Source organism: Mytilus californianus, unplaced genomic scaffold, assembly GCF_021869535.1.
Source record: "Mytilus californianus isolate M0D057914Y unplaced genomic scaffold, xbMytCali1.0.p SCAF_10, whole genome shotgun sequence".
In the NCBI taxonomy this organism is placed as follows: domain Eukaryota; kingdom Metazoa; phylum Mollusca; class Bivalvia; order Mytilida; family Mytilidae; genus Mytilus; species Mytilus californianus.
Window position 1 is genome coordinate 24,775,365 of NW_026262582.1, and position 17,587 is coordinate 24,792,951.

A 17,587-nucleotide genomic window follows, 5' to 3' on the forward strand; every position below is an offset into this window, starting at 1 on the left:
ATCCAGTAGGGGTAAAACTGGTCATAGGTTGTTGTGGCAACCGATATGCATAGCAACTAAGATTGTGCCATTTTTGTTTATTTCATTTAGTATGTTCGCTTGTCATGTTTTGGAATTTCTGTCAGATTTTCGGAATCCTCTGGTCTTTTCCATTAGAATGCCTTAAAAATTTTTGCCCATTAACCCCATTTTTCCTTTTATAAATCTTTTACATATATAATTATAAGCCATCTGTAAAAGTCTTATAAAATCTTTGTTTTTTTAATAGTTTTTGAGAACTTGTCAATGATAAAGATATGAAAAAACAAATGATAACATTTTCCCGCCAAAATTTCAATGGCTAATATCTCGAAAACAAGCACACGGACCTATATATTTTTTTCGCTCTTTTGGTTCCTTTATTAATCCCCTATCAATATGTAATAATGTTATCAAAAGCTTGCTATTTTGAAACAGAGTAGCGAACTTCATTAAGTTACGTAAGTGTGTGAAGTTTGAAGAACATCCATGACCATCTGTGCCATACACCATATGTAAGAGTTTAAATAGTTATTGCAGAGAACCAGTATTAATTACTGATTTAGGAATCACTAAATAAAATTACACTTTGGTCTGTTTTTTGTTTCCATTTTGGTATATTCTTCCCTTTTCAAATCGGATGCGACCTTGAGAGGACATACCGGTGTTATGTTGCTGGAGAAATTTCTTACGCTTTTGACTGATAACCGAACGTTTTTCGTATCAATACGTTGATATTATCGAGTGCAAATTAACATGCCTTGTTGCTTGTTATAATAAAATTCAGAATGGAAATAGGGAATATGTCAAACAGACAACAACCCAACCAAAGAGCAGACAACAGCCGAAGGCAAACTTGTCTTCAACGCAGCGAGAAATTCCCGCAACCGGATGTGGTCCTCAGCTGGCCCCTTAATAAAAATTGTGTACTAGTTCAGTGAAAATGGACATCACACTAAACTCCAAAATATATAAATTCATTTCTTAAATGAATACTCATCTAAATACCTTTTTAAGAAAATGAATAAATAATATAAAAATGTTTTGTCGTGAGAAATTTATATATATATATATATATATATATATATATAATAAAATCATTAATATTTATGCTCTCGTACCGATAGACATGTTTTTGTCGTGAAATATATATTTTTCATATATCAGTAACAAATGAATACCGATAATGTGTTATGCATGCTAAAGAATATCCCGAGGACGTTTTACAACAACAGATAGAGAAATATGAATGCCTTCTCAAATCAAACTTATTGATAGAATAAAATAATTACATAAGAGTGTCCACCATGCATTTTCACTGCACTATCACTTTCACTGAACAGTAGAATAGAATGAAGGGTTATATGGATGTAAATTTGCCGGTAGAGTTATAACGATAATCTGCTATGCATATAACTGTTATACAAATATTAATAGAATAGATATAAAAAAAAGCAGATCATACTGATACAAATTGATTTCCCCATGATTATATCAGTACAATATAATGATTATCACGGTGAGGGTGAATTCACTGTCATTTATTCATCACCCACACAGGAACTTGTCCCAGAAAAAAATATATCTACGTACTTTAACATAACTTTTAGGTATAGAGATATGATTTTTGTCTGAGACAGGTGCCCGTAACTATCCACCAGAACTTGATGTCAACCGATGTTCAGTACTTCAGTACTGTGATTTGGTTATACAATGAGTTATTTCTGAGACAGGTGTCCGTGACTATTCACCAGAAAGTTAAGTCATTCGACGTCTAGTACTTTAGTTAAACAATACTAACAATGTTTCAGCATGATGTTGCAAATTTTGAACATATTTTTGAAAGTGTTCTGCTCTATTTTCAACGTTCGGGTGTAATTCAAAACCATAAAGTATAAATTGATATTGTGAAATTCAAAGGTATACCGCACCTGGTGTGTTTTTATAAGTATTTTATAGACATTTTTTTATTATTTAGTAATCATTAATTGTCAGTCAAGATACATAACATCATTATCTTAAAGTTATTATGAAACATGCGATAAGAAGAGCTATTTGTTAAAATACACGATTCATAAAGAAACAAAATACGTGCAATCTAGGATTGTATTACAGTATACAGTGTAATGAGGTCGATTAAGGCAAACACATAGATATATAATGTAAAATTATAATAGGAATTAAACATCTTAAAAATGCAAATTGACATAAGGTTATTCAAAAATATTTCACACCCGTAATTAAATAAGCCAAATGAATTCAATATACTTGTCAGTTCTATTTATAAATAATTAGCATATTAAGTAATTTACTTTGTGTTTTGCTCTTCAAACAAAGTCTTATTAATTATATCCATAGTAAAAAGTAAAATGAAAATAATACCGAACTTCAAGAAAAATTCAAAACGGAAAGTCCCTTATCAAATAGCAAATGAAAGACTGTTTACTCACGTTTAAATTGTTCTGTAAATATGAATATAGCTTGTAACATTCTTTAATATAATGTAATGCATGTCAATCAAGATTTTAACTTTGAACTTTATAATACAATAAAATTACAAATTGTTATGTTCATATTGTTTAATTAAAGAGGAAACCCACAAAATATTCTATAAAAGGGGACACTTAGCTGTATTTGCCAAAACTTTTAGCAATTTTGGTCCTCAATGCTTCTCAAGTTCGTTCTTTATTTAGCCTTTTAAACTTTTTTTGATTCGAGCGTCATTGATAAGTCTTTTGTAGACGAAAAGCGCGTCTGGTGGAAATACAAAATTTTAAGCCTGGTATCTATGATGAGTTTATTTACAACCACTGGGTCGATGCCACAGCTTGTGGAGCTTTTATTCCCTGAGGGTATCACCAGCCCAGTAGTCAGCTCTTCTGTGTTGAAATGAATTATCATTGATATGGTCATTATTATAAAATCACTGTTTACACATCTTTGATTTTTTGAAATACTAAGGCTTTTCTACCTTAGGAATATATCACCTTAGCTGTGTATGACAAAACTTTTAGAAATATTAGGTCCTCAATGCTCTTCAACTTCGTACTTTATTTGGCCTTTTTAGATTTTTGATTCGAGCGTCACTGATGGTCATTTGTGGACGAAACGCGCGTCTGGCGGAAATACAAAATTTTAATCCTGGTATCTATGATAAGTTTATCTACAACGACTGGGTCACGATCAATGACACTGCTGGTGGACTTTTTATTCCCCGGGGGTATCACCAGCCCAGTAGTCAGCACTTATGTGTTGAAATGAATAATCATTGATATGTTGATAACTATAAATTAACTGTTTTCAAATCTTTGAATTTTTGAAAAACTGAGGCTTTTCTACCTCAGGAATATATTACCTAAGCTGTATTTGGCAAAACTTTTATTAATATTTAGTCATCAATGCTCTTTGACTTTGTACTTTTTTTGTTCTTTTTTCGTGCGTCACTAAAAAGTCTTTTGTAGACGAAACGCGAGTCTGGTGGAAATACAAATTATCGAACCCGGTATCTGTGATGAGTTTATTTACATGTATATTTTATGAAAAGGTATACAGACAATATTTAAGTTTCACCTCTAACAAAGCATTTACAAATTACATGTCTATTCACCGTCCTTTCATTAGTGTCAAAACGGACGGCATTTCAGATAAGATATAAATGTTTTAATTTGTTTATTTTTATTAGTATAATTAAAGACATGTTATAGGTTATGCAGAAAAATAAGTATTGTAAACCAACTAATTTTCGCGAGCGATTTATTTTCGCGACTTTCGCGAGTAGAAAAATAACGCAAATATAAATAGTCGCGAATATGTAAAACTTGGATTTTTCCTTATTTATCTGCAACAAGTAAATTTCAGAATTGCGAATTTAAATCGCCGCGAAATGGCTAGAAAGGGCTAAACGCGAAATAAAGTATCCGCGAAAAAAGTTGGTTTACAGTAATTAGTAAACTAATTTGATTCCGTAAGATTATACAAATCTCCTGACAGGCACATACAGAATATGCCGGGGTTGAACTAGTTCGAATGCGCAAATCCTTCCCTAATCCAAGACAATGATTCAACATTACAGCATAAGAACAAACTTTAAATACCAGTTAAAGAGGCTTAACTCATCAGATGGATAAAAATATGAAATACAACTAACAAAAGCAGAGTGGACATGGATGGGTACTTGTACATCCCAGCAACCAAAAAGGCACTTAGTACATATTAGAGAGTACTCGCTGTTACTGACAGCTAGTTCAAGGCCAATAACAACTAATTAACAAAATCATGCCTTTAAGACTAAATTTACAATCAGAACATATCCAACATCCAATGGGTCTAGTGTAGAGACGTCATAAACGGTCTGCAAATAACATGACCTTCTGTTATGCCAGGATATAGGGGTATCGACAGATTGTAGAGCCAGGGATGTGCATGTGTATATAACATTAATACTTGCTAGTAGTTTGATTTTGATTTACTGATAACAAATTCAATATTCATATTAATACTAATAAATGCTAATGACGTGTAAGAATATACAAGTATTCGATAATCCGGAAGCGCAAAGCGATTAACATGATTAATGTGACACCGTGTCTCACATAGATTGCGGTCAAATTTAAGGAAGATCTGATTTGTAGTTCCTAGAGAAAAATGCAACGGAAATTTCATGAGACGGACTAAACGATGGGAAAGGAGGCGTAATTACATTTAGTTAACGGTTTCCGTTCTGATCTCAGGTACTCCAAGAGTAAACAGTTCCTGCTCCACGTGTAGCACCAGTCCGGTTGTTCGTGTTAGTACAAACCGTGATACGTATATTTTGATAGGTCGGGAAATAGGACGGGATTGTAGTCACTTCAGATGAAACATAAACGTTGTCAAAGGTTAACAAACTCGCGATGCTTTTCGTAAGATTAACGAAAGGATGATTTCAACTTTCCTTCTTGGAACTCTTGGTGTAATAGTTTCTTTGTGAGCAGTAACCATATATCAATGAAATTATGATAGGAAATAAAAGCTTGAATATCGATTGCTTTAATCTGTACACATTGGATTAACGATCTCAGAAAACAACTCAGCATATATACCTCTTATTCAAATATTTGACTATGATATTTGCATACAACAAGATATTAAATAAAACTGGAAATCAACATCAAGTTTAGAAAACCTGTATTACTCCTTACCGCTTAATTTCATAATGTTAGATTATTTTTTTATTTTAGGTGACTATCATTTTTTTCTTCTTAGTTCATTTTTTCATATTCAACCAAAAACTTACGATTTAAAGGCATATTGTGCATTTTAACTTACCTTATTAAATAAACTACAAACACTTGATAGTACGACTGAACCTTTTCATATTATGTTAACATGACAGCTAGAGAACTAAGCTTATTCCATGAAGGCATGGACGAAGGCAACTAACGTTTACTTAGTCCATGCTTGCATGGACTAACACAACAGACTTGGCCCATAAGTTGGGTTAGTTCATGTATGCATGGACTAATGCTGCTAAATCAATGTAGTTTATATATATGTTTAAATAAAAAAGTGGTAATAGTCCATGCATGATTGCACTAATTTCGGTGGGTAAGTCCATGTATGCATGGTCTAACCTAAACATGCATACATTAATTGGGTTAGCCAATGCGTGCATGAACTAAGTCTGTTGGTTAGTCCATGCAAGCATCTAATGGATTTCATGATATCAAACAATGTTTTTTTTTGATATCATATAATCGAATTTTATAATCAAGAAATAAATAGAATTTTCTGATGTCAAGATTCAAATTCCTGATATTAAAATAGGGATTTTTATTATATCAAAAGAATTTTTGATATCAAAAATTATTTTCAGATATTAAAAAATAAATGTTTGATATCAGGAATTCAATTTTATAATATAAAGAAATATTCTTTAATATCAGAAAATAGGGAATATTCAGTAAAACAGCGCCTCATGTGTTACGCGGTACAAATTTATAACCTTAAAAAACAACAAACCTTATTTCTATTTTTTTTCGCATATTTCATTGCAACATATAAGCCTCAGTTTTCGTATTTGAAAGCATATTTGAGGAGACCAACACATAGCCACTGGCTGTTGGCAACCTTCTTTCAATAAAATATATTACCTATACTTACATATCTACATATGTCTTAAAATGAAAACCATAGAGGCGAACAAGAAAAATTATAAATAATTAGATAAGTCAAAATGTAGGCCAAATATTAAATATAGTATATATGTACTAGGTTACATCAATATTTATTGCTTGGTTGCTCAACATTAATTTTATAGTCTCCCTTCTTCGAATATGTTTTGTATCCCATTTGTGATATGATTGGTAGGTACGGTTAGCCACTGTACGTCCTATTTGTATCCTTAATTTTTATACTCCTTTTCTTATGTAAATAATAAACTGGTCAACTGAATCGACTAGCCAAGCGTTTGATCAAATCCTAATTTGTCACTTAACAGTCAATTTTCCATTTTGTCTTTATTTTTGTTGTGTTAGTCTTTCATGATGGACTTAGTAGCTATGGAAAAATGCCGTTATATATTTTTCGCATGGATTTTAATTATTCCTGTTAATTGTTTTCTTAGAATGGATCAAGGACCAAATCAACAAACACAATTAGGTAAGAAAAGTTACAAACATAATTTGCTGCATGAGAAGTGTTTTTTTTCTGTCTTAATCATCAACTGATACCACAAAGTGGACAACAAGCTAAAGATGTATATGTGTAATATGGGCATCATTGTATATATCTTTATTCTCAAGTACCCATACACATAGGTATAGCGAATACATATATGTACAATATTTTCAATAAGATAGAACAACAAAACAATTGTATTAAGACAATATATGAATTTCATTTAAGCCAGGAGCACTAAGTTGATAATCCTTAATCATTTACCCAGTATTATTAATTCTTAATTGTTTTTGAAGACATCATCTGCCTGTATCTAATAATATTTGCATTTCTAAAATAATAATGTAACATACAATATGTTTCCTGTTTTCTTCAAAGTATTGGCATTCGTTTTTTCCAGGTGTATCATACTTTATTGATATGTACATTCAAAATTGTAGTGAACTTCATCGCCAATATCATGTTTATTACATAGAAGACAAAATCCATGGTTTCTAACTATTTCATACCATCTACCCTTTTCAGAAAGAGCACCAAAAAGAGTAACCCTCCCCCACATGGTATTCTATTATTTATTTTATCATTGCATATATATTTTTAGTTATAAAAATGCCATAAAACTAGACTATTTTTTCATTAATTCAAGTCATATTCGTATCCTTACAGAGATGAAAATACGAATAAATTATACTGTTAGAGATGTGAAAACATTTGGTGTAGTTATTTGTTTACTTGGACTAAGGGTATACATGTATTAATCAAATGATACTACTATAGCAAATAAAAGTTTAGTTAGTAATTATTCAAATTACATTTTAGGTCTTCTTTATTTTGTTTTCATTTTTGTTTTCTCCTTCCCTTTTTTTGGTTATACAATACCAAAAAAAATTGAGAATGGAAATGGGGAATGTGTCAAAGAGACAACAACCCGACCAAAGAGCAGATAACAGCCGGAGGCCACCAATGGGTTTTCAATGCAGCGAGAAAAATCCCGCACCCGAAGTCGTGCTTCAGCTGCCCGCAAAATGTATACTAGTTCAGTGATAATGGATGTCATACTAAACTCCAAAATATATAAAAGAAACTAAAAATAAAGATCATACAAGACTAACAAAGGCCAGAGGCTCCTGACTTGGGACAGGCGCAAACAATTTTTCGGCATGATGTTTCAATTTCTGCACATATTTCTAAAAGAGCTTGGTCCCTACTTTCAATGATCGGAAGTAATTGAGAAACGCAAAATATTATGCAAAAAGCAAATAACAATTTAAAAATTCAAAAAAAATACATAATATCAGAAACATACAGTTCCGTTTCATCAGAGATTAAAATATAAGAAAATATAATCACATTACTAGCTGAGAAAGTAAGAGACAATATATTATTGTTTCTCAGTCAAAACCACACATTTGTTCCAGTTTGTTTAAAGCAACAAGATGCGTTAATTTGTATTTTCGTTAATAGTTCTATGTTTATGGTGTGCGATTTGTATTTCAAGTATGAAGTAATTGTGTATAAGTATATCTAATATGTTTCAAAATATATCATCTCAATAGTGGACAAAACTCAATTGTGAAACAGACTATAACAATATTATTGCAATTCAGTTACACAAAAGACAATTGATATAGTAGTCATTGTCATAGGTATATCCAACGCTAACACACGACGATAAAATTTAGGTGAAATAAAGTGTACTTTTAAAACGCCACCCAAATATAAAATTCATTAACTAATTAAAAGTAACATGAAAATAGACTTATTTTTTAATTAAAGCATGTAAAATAACCTGCACATTAAAGGACTTCTAGATAAACAAATAAGATCGAGATTTACCAATGCATAAAAAATTAGAAATGTAAAATATCTTTTATTCAAGAAACTCACTTCAATACATATTTAGAAAACGATCTAACTAAATTTGAATCAGACCATTCTTGTTATTATAGACATGGGCCAACCTGAAGCAAAGGGGTAGCTTCATTAATTAATACAAAACTAGACTTCAGATTAATAGATGAGCATGAAGATTCAGAAGGTCGTATAATCATGATTAATATCGAATTTGAGAATATAATCTATTTTCTTATAAACATATATGCCCTGAATAATGAATCTGAACAAAATATCTGTTACAAAAATTAAATGACTTTAAAAATAAAAACGCAATAGGTACAAAACTTTTAAAAGGAGACTTTAAAGATGTAGATATATAACATTCAAATTTTCGTAAAAAAGTAAGTAAACCAGTCAATAGCCTAACTAATTTAATAAAATCAAACGGCTTAATAAATATATGGAAATACGTAAACCCCCATAAGATCAAATATACATGGAGACGTAAAAACCCAGCCCAGTCTAGTCGAATGACGTGTTCCAAGTTGAAAAAAAAGATTTCGTTTTACACGTTTTGTCGTGTAATATTAGGCCCATTTTTATTAAAAGCACTGACCACCAAGCAGTTTCCATACAATTGCAATGTGTCTCAACTGAAACTAGATGCCCGGGATACTGGAAAAATTAATAACGGCATTCTCGACGAGCAAGAGTATGAATGTCATATAAGTTAAACAATACAAAAACATAATAATAAGATAGAAAAAAAAATTGATCAAAGACTTCTGTGGGACTCGTTCATATTAGAAATAAAGGAATATAGTATTAAGTATAGTATAATAAATTTAAGTAAAAAATATAAAAAAAAATGTAACACATAATTTAGAATCACAACTAAAAATAGTATATGCAAATTCAAAAAATGAGGAAATGATTTTATAAAAAAAAAAATATCCACATTAGCAAAAGAGCTAGAAACTAATATGAATACAAAGATAAAGAAAACAAATAAGATCAAAACAAGAGTGGGTAATCTTGTGACGGAAAGGGAAAAGGATACATAAAGAACAGATTAGTAGGTTTTAATCTACCACAATACAAGATGTAATAGATTACGCAGATACGTTTAATATAGAAGGTGCTATTTCATTCATAGATTTTTCGAAAGCTTTCGACACATTAGAATGGAATTTTATGTATCATAATTTTGGTTTTCATAAACCCTTAAAAAATTTGATAAGAACCTTGTATACAAATAAGAATAGCTCTACATGTAATGACGGGTGGATATTTGCCCCTTTTGACCCCCTTAGAGGTATCTGGAAGGGATACACGTGTTCTACTCTACTGTTCGTAATGTCAGTAGGAATAATGACTAACTAACTAAGGCAAAATATATACTAGATATAACTAAGGATATTCCAGATTTTTTCTTAGATATAATAAATGTTGAACTTCAGTTCATGAAACGAAAAACACAGATTTGAAAAAAAAACTTTGTCGAGATCAGAATGCAAGTTTTCTGGGGTAATAAATTTATCAAATTTCAAAACTAGCCGCTTATTATACATAATTGAAAACACAGTGATTTCATTTATCTTAATGATATTATAGACGACAATGGAAAAAATGCCAACAAAAAATATCTAAAAAACTGAAAAACATCAAAAACTGGATAACAGAAATTTCGATAGTAAAAAAAGCAGTACCAACTTCATGACTAAAGGTTTAAGCTACGAACTAATACATCAAATCAAATAGAAATTTTAACATATTATTATAAACAAAATTAATATTGAAATTGAAAATTTATGCAACAACACATATGTATCATATAGGGGCCTGCTGAGGACCACCTCCGGGTGCGGGATTTTCTCGCTACGTTGAAGACCCATTGGTGACCTTCGGCTGTTGTCTGCTCTTTGGTCGGGTTGTTGTCTCTTTGACATATTCCCCATTTCCAATCTCAATTTTATCAAAACCTCGTTCAACAAAAGATTTCTCCAAACATTGGCATAAATAGATGAAAAAAAAACTAGAAATAAATTAAAATTTTTCCAAATAGATGTTTAAATTTATACACCAACATTTAAAACTGAACAAACTTAAAAGGTTTAGATTGAAATTGATACGTTGCATTTTACCAAATAGAGAAAATCCCTACAAATAGAAAATCGAATCTATCCCATATTGTCAGCTTTGCCAACTCAAAGACACGTATCATTTTTGTTTTTTAAAGCAATGTTAATATCTAAAAGAGTTTTTGGAAATTATAAATTTTATCTCAAATAAATTTTGATAAAACAATTAACTTAGTAAAAGGCTAGAAAATTATAGATAGCGAGCATATCGGATTCAATACAATTCTGACAATTATAGGATTTGCAATCTACAAATCGTACTATGTATCAAACAAAAGAAATACATTTTCTTATGTATTCGTGTTCTTTAAACCTGAATATGAAGAAAACGTAAGATCATACAATCTAGACAAAGATTAAACTACAGTCCTTAGTTTCAAAATTTATCTTAAAATGACACATAAAATCCAAAAAAAAAAACAAAACATTTTTATGAAATTTTTAGGCAGACAGCTATATTACTATACAAATAAATAAACGACTTACCTAATAAGTTTAAAATGCAAGTATAAAGATGTAAAACCGGCCAATTCCACAATAAATATCCATTAAAAGGCATGCTCTCACCTTTAAACAAGGTAAACAATCCGATATATATGAAACCCTGTTCTTATAGATATTAACAATAGCAGGTTACCTTACAGTTAAAGCTGTAGCAGTAAGGTCATTGTTAACAGCTTTAGAGCAATAAATCTTTATTTAAAATGTTAAAAAAAGTAACTTTGAACCGTAAAATATGAATTGATATACGGATATTCAAAGGTATCCCTCACCTGGTAATTAATTTATAGATATTTTTTTTATTATTTAGCAATCATTCATTGTCAGTCAAGATCCATTACATCAATAGTAAAATCACAAAAATACTGAACTCCGAGGAAAATACAAAACGGAAAGTCTCCTATCAAATGGTAACTCAAAAGCACATTAAACGTCATATTCCTGACTTGGTTTAGGCATGTTCTTATGTAGAAAATGGTGAATCAAGGATGTTTGCTACTCTGTTTCAAAATAACAAGCTGTTACAAATTGATAGTATATAAAAAAGAAATTAAAAAGCAGAAAAAAATTAAGGATCCTGGTGCTTGTTTTCAAGATATAAGCCATTGAAAATTTGGCGGGAAATAATTCTCTCTAGACTTTTCGTACATTTAACATTGGTACCCTTTTTCTTTAAAAAAATATGAAAAAATAACAAGGATTTTTTAAGGATTTTCAAATATGACTTTTTAAACTTAATGTCATAAAATTATGAAAAGAAAATTAGGTGTTTACGGGGAAATGTTTTTAATGCCACTACATGGATAAAACCAGAAGATTCCGAATATCTGGCAAAATTTCAAAAACAAGAGGAGTGAACATCCTTAAACATCATAATCTAATGGTTAGTATAAATCATTCGATGAGAAGAGCTATTAGTTAAAAAACACAATACATAAAGAAATAAGATATGAGCCAGGTAGGATACTTTCACATTTAATGAGGTTGATTTAAAAAAATATTAGAAAAGAAATTTAGAAACTTAAAAATACAAACTGATATAAGGTTATTTAAAGGTATTTCCAAACACCTGTAGTAAATAAACCATAGGAATCTGATAGACTTACAAATTCGATTTATAAACAATTAACATAAATAATTTAGCCAGGTAGGATATTAACATAGTGTAGAAGAAAGCAGATGTTCAACGTGTAATGAGGTCGATCAAAAAAATATTATTGCACAATAAAATTAGAGACCTTTATGTACATTGTAACACTAAAGAGGAAACCGTCTAGATATTCTTTAATAGGGGATTCTTACAAGTACATTTTGTGATTGGGTATACAGACAATATTTAAATTTCACCTCTTACAAATAAATTACAAATTGCATATTTATTCACGCCCCTTTCATTAGTGGCAAAATGGACGGCTTGTGATTATGCATTTATCTTTTGGTCATTTTTTTATTAGTTTAAATATAGGTTTTACAGAAAATTAGTAATCAGTAAATTAAAAAGATTACGCAAGATTATGCAAATTCCATAATGTGTAAATGTACATATATTTTCCCCTAACCCTAATATGACAGCAATGTAGAGACGCAAAGATCTTGAAAAAAAAGGTTATTACAGAAAAATCCTAATAAAACTTCAGTCAAACAAATATACAATATGTACATTGTCGGGAAATATAAAAATTTTTAGTATGAGCTGTAGAAACAAGACGAAAAGCGAGGCTCCCATAGCTTTCCTCTTGTTTCATAGCGAGTACAAATACATTTTACACTTACCGACAATTAACAAATATCGTTTTTATCGTTTTTATCCTGCATTTTACACCCGAAACTTGAAACTTTAGTTGTTAAAATCCAAATTACAAAACAGATATTCCTACCTCTACAAAACGGTTTAAATGGAGTAACAGTAATTAAAAGGTCGATGAACAGTTTTGGAAAGCAAAAACAAAAGGTGCAAAGGACCCACTGATAATACCAAGATATCCAGCGAGTTCAATCCTTATATTTAACAAGTTGAATTGTGAGCTTTATCTCTTCGGTGATACCTACGCTTTGAGTGTTCGAGCAAAAAGAAAGTTAATGAAAAGATGAATGATAAAATGTGGCATATGTAATAGTATGCTGACCGAAAGCTTGCCATCAAATTTGATGAAGCTCTGTTTTTATAGGTCATAAGAAAATTCGTCGAAAACGTAGGTGTGGTATGATTGCTAATGAGACACGAGTAACACAGCAATTAATTACTATAAGTCACCGTACGGTTTTCAACAATGAGCAAAGCCCATACCGCATAGTCAGTGCATCTCCGAAATTACAAATGTATAACAATCATAACGAGAAAACTAACTGTCTAGTTAATGTTTAAAATAACGTAAAACACATATGTAACACAGCAAAAAAAAAAAAAGAAAACCACTGACTTGGGACAGGCACATACAGAATGTGATAGGGTTAAACTAGTTCGAAGGCGCCCAACCCTCCCTTAACTTAGAACAGTGATGCAACAGTACAACATTAGAACAAATTATAAATGACAGTTAGAAAAGGCTTAACTCATCAGATTGATACAAATAAACATACATATTACAAATAATTGACAAGTGGACACGGACGGGTACTTGTGAATCGGAACAACAAATATACACTAAGTACAGTTCTTAGGGCACTCGCAGTAACCGACAGCTAATTCAAGGCCAATAAAAACTAGTAAAACAAATCATGCATCGAAGACACTACATTATCAATCAGTACAGATCAAACATTTAATGGATGAAGTGTCAAGACGCAATAAAAGTAATAAAAACATGACATTGTGCAATGCCAAGTTGCATATATCGACAGATTGTTGAGCCATGGATATGCATAGGTATATACATGTAACAATAATATTAGATTAATTTTAATTTACTGATTACAAAATTAATATTAAAACCAATAAATATTTGTGATGTGTTAGAATATTCAAGTATTCGATAATCCAGAAGCTGGAAGCGATGAATGTGAAAACGCTATCAAATGTAAGGCAGATCTGATTTGAAGTTCTCCGAGAAAAATGATACGGTATTTCATGAGACGGACTGACCGAGGAAAAGTAGATGTAATTAAATTTATAAAATAAACTGTTTATATCAACATATAGCAAGTGTTTAATTCCCAATTAATTTATATAATCATGACATAATCATTAACAATTTGATGATTCTGTAAGTTAAATAACTGAGATCTCAGGTGCTCCGGAAGAGCAAACAGATCCTGGCCTGTTACATTGTTCGTTTAGTACAAACCCAGAGATAAGTCTGTTTTGGTAGGTCGTATAAATGGCAAATAAGGATGGGATTTAGTTACATCAGTTGGAACATAAACGTCGTAATCTGTGAAACAAACATCAATAACGGTCATCCAACTCTTGATGGCATTTGAAAAATTAACGAAGGGATCAACTTCACCACTTGGTACTCTTAGTGTAATAGCTTACTTGTGAGCAGTAAACATATATTAAGAAAATCATGATAGGAAATACAAGCATTAAATATCGTTTCATCTTGGGGATTGCTTTAATCAGTGAACATTGTGTTAACGATCGAAGAAAACAACTCATTCTTAGTTAATGTACTTTTTTCTAAATTTCTCACCTGTATTTCATTTTTTTTCTTTTTATTGTTACTATTAGGCGTATACCGTTGTTAGACTTTCTATCTGAAAAAAAGGATTATTGTTTTATTTTTTTTCGGTGAACGAGTATCCTCATGTCAAAACTGGGGTTTTGGATTTGAGTATTGCAAGAGTCAGGTGCATTTGACTCCTATCTTAATTTGCTTCGATTGTTTTCCTAACGAAGATTAGTGGTTCTCCCAATGTACTCTGGCTTCATCCAACAATAATTACTAGCCACCATGAAATAGCCAACAGTACTGACAGTGGAGTTAAATACCAACCAGTCACTTAATCAATGTATATAATTGCTAAATTCTTCTTTGTAGAATATATAAACATACACATAACAGAAGGAGGAAGAACTAAACGATCTACAGACGACACATTCCATCCAGAAACATACGACCTTGATGTGACATTGTCAAAGTCGCATCTTAACTTACATTTGACTCGGAATGACAACATTAGAACTTCAGTACCAACACTTAGCCTCAAAGGCAACTCGAGGACATATGTGTACTTAGAAGACAAAATTGTACGTAAAGTCTTGGTCTTTTTTTAAAACCGTTTCTGTCCCTTTTTCACCTACTTGATTAACAATTTTGAAGAACAAGTTTTTCATTTTAACAGGTATTATTATAGTATTTACGTTTAGATAAATTTGATAATAGATATTTAATGATAAATTTGATTATAGATATTTAATGATAAATTTGATAATAGATATTTAATGATAAATTTGATAATAGATATTTAATGATAAATTTCATAATAGATATTTATTCTAATATGACGTTCTTCTTTGGCTTTGAATACATAGACATGTTCTAATTTCAATAAAATATGGGCTTCACGTGATTGACGTCACAACTGAAAGTGCAACGTCAGTTGAATTTTGAAAAACGCCGGAGATCAAAATGGACATTTGTGTTGGTGTTGCTCGCTATGAAATTAAATAAAATCAATCTTAAAATAAGTTTACATGTATCTGTTCATTTTTTATCGTTGAACTGATGATGTTCTATAACGTTTTTGGTTCTTCAAATCAAAATGACTGCCTTTTGAGCGTGTATTATAGATCCGCTTCGAAGTACAAACGTTCAAAATTTTCCTATTAGAATCGATATAATTCTATCCTGCCATGCTCTATGCTCATTTTAACATGGGTAGGCATTATATTTCCCAACATTTAACAACTTGCTAACGCTCGGTATTAAGATATTGACAAATATAATGCCTACCCATGTTAAAATGAGCATAGAGCATGGCATGAAAGAACTATTTCTTAAATGATAAATTTGATAATAGATATTTAATGATAAATTTGATAATAGATATTTAATGATGAATTTGATAATAGATATTTAATGATAAATTTGATAATAGATATTTAAAGTTTTCTAAAGATTTGTTCTAGCCTTAAGATAAGACTTTATCGAATAATCCTTAACGTAGATCATAGGTATATATTTCTTGAGATAGAATTTTCTTATACTTTGCCAAAATGAAGATTTTACTATGCTTTTTTTTAAAATATATTAAAAAGTATCGGTCACCGTGCTATTTTCCAAGCTATGAGTCGTTGAAAATTGCCTAAATGTGGTTAGATTGTTCATGAAAAAACACATTTGTGTGCATAAAAAAAAATCTATGAGATAGAATTTTGAAATAAATTGTGAGAAGATAGGTTTTGTAATATGTTTTAAGAAAATAAAAAGGAAAAATGGTGTCACTGAACTTGTTTTCTTGCTACAAGTACAAATAAAAAATTTCCCTATCAGTCCAGTATATATTTTTAACTTAAAGAGTTATCTCCACTTAAATGTCTTATTTGAAAAAAGTGATTTTAAAACACAAAATTTGATATTTGTTTTAATATTTTGGGTTATACAATTAATTTTTCTTATATAAATAAACAGTCTAACCAATAAATTGCAAATCTGTCTCCAAATTTGCAGATTTGGGCAAATAACTAGACCGATTTTGTACTGGGATTGTACAATCCAAGATGGCGGTATACCATGAATCTACCTTAAATAAACCAAACTAACTTTGTTGTTTTGTGGTACCCGTGTATTTTTCTTACATTATATTAATAGAAACAAATGTTTGTAAACAAAATAGCATGTCAAAAAAAAAGGGGGGGGGGGTCTAGACATAACCCGAGTATGATATAGCTGGATAGCTGTAAATATACGAGACTTATAAACATTTCTATGTACATATATGTATACTTAACTGTAATATTATTCCTTGATCAAAGCTACAGCTTTGATAATTTGAAAATAATTTCATGGGATTTAAAGACAGCCATACAAAAGCGAAGCGCAACATAAACAGTAAAATGCAATGATGGAATTAATAAACTAGAGGCTCTCAAGAGCCTGTGTCGCTCACCTGATTCGACTTTAAATTTGGAAATCATGTAAAAATAGAATAAAATAAAAAAGATACCCTTATAATGATTGAGACCAAATTTGGTTTAATATTGGCCCCGTTATCTAACCAAAAACATATGACTTTTGTGAAGTTTCCAGAAATTATCAATCAATTCATTGAAATTGTTGTCATTCGTGCCATGTTTAGTCTTTTTCTATTCAGTTGTTCTCTAGAAGAAACCGTTTGTATATACTTCCCATAATGTTCTTTTTAAACTTACTCCCCTGCTTGCAGCCATCTTGGATGACAAATCAGTTATAAAGTACAACACTTGGTCACCACCTCACTAAAACATTCATACCATGTTTGGTGTCAATCCATCAAGCGGTTTTCTAGACGAA

General features: G+C 30.7%; 1 protein-coding gene across 18 annotated transcripts in view; it reads left to right on the forward strand.

The window, feature by feature from the left end:
• The first annotated feature begins 6,501 nt into the window (after window positions 1–6,501).
• Window positions 6,502–17,587, forward strand: part of LOC127717811 (mucin-5AC-like) — a 62,510-nt gene continuing 51,424 nt past the window's right edge. For 8 of the 18 annotated variants that reach the window (XM_052223656.1, XM_052223658.1, XM_052223659.1 and 5 more), the window contains exons 1-2: window positions 6,507–6,657; window positions 15,134–15,342. In XM_052223656.1, the coding sequence (XP_052079616.1) occupies window positions 6,540–6,657; window positions 15,134–15,342 (327 nt within the window). In that variant the 5' untranslated portion in view covers window positions 6,507–6,539. Of the gene's footprint in view, window positions 6,658–15,133; window positions 15,343–17,587 lie in introns of all 18 variants that reach the window. The other 10 variants (XM_052223651.1, XM_052223650.1, XM_052223648.1 and 7 more) reach the window with 4 other exon arrangements.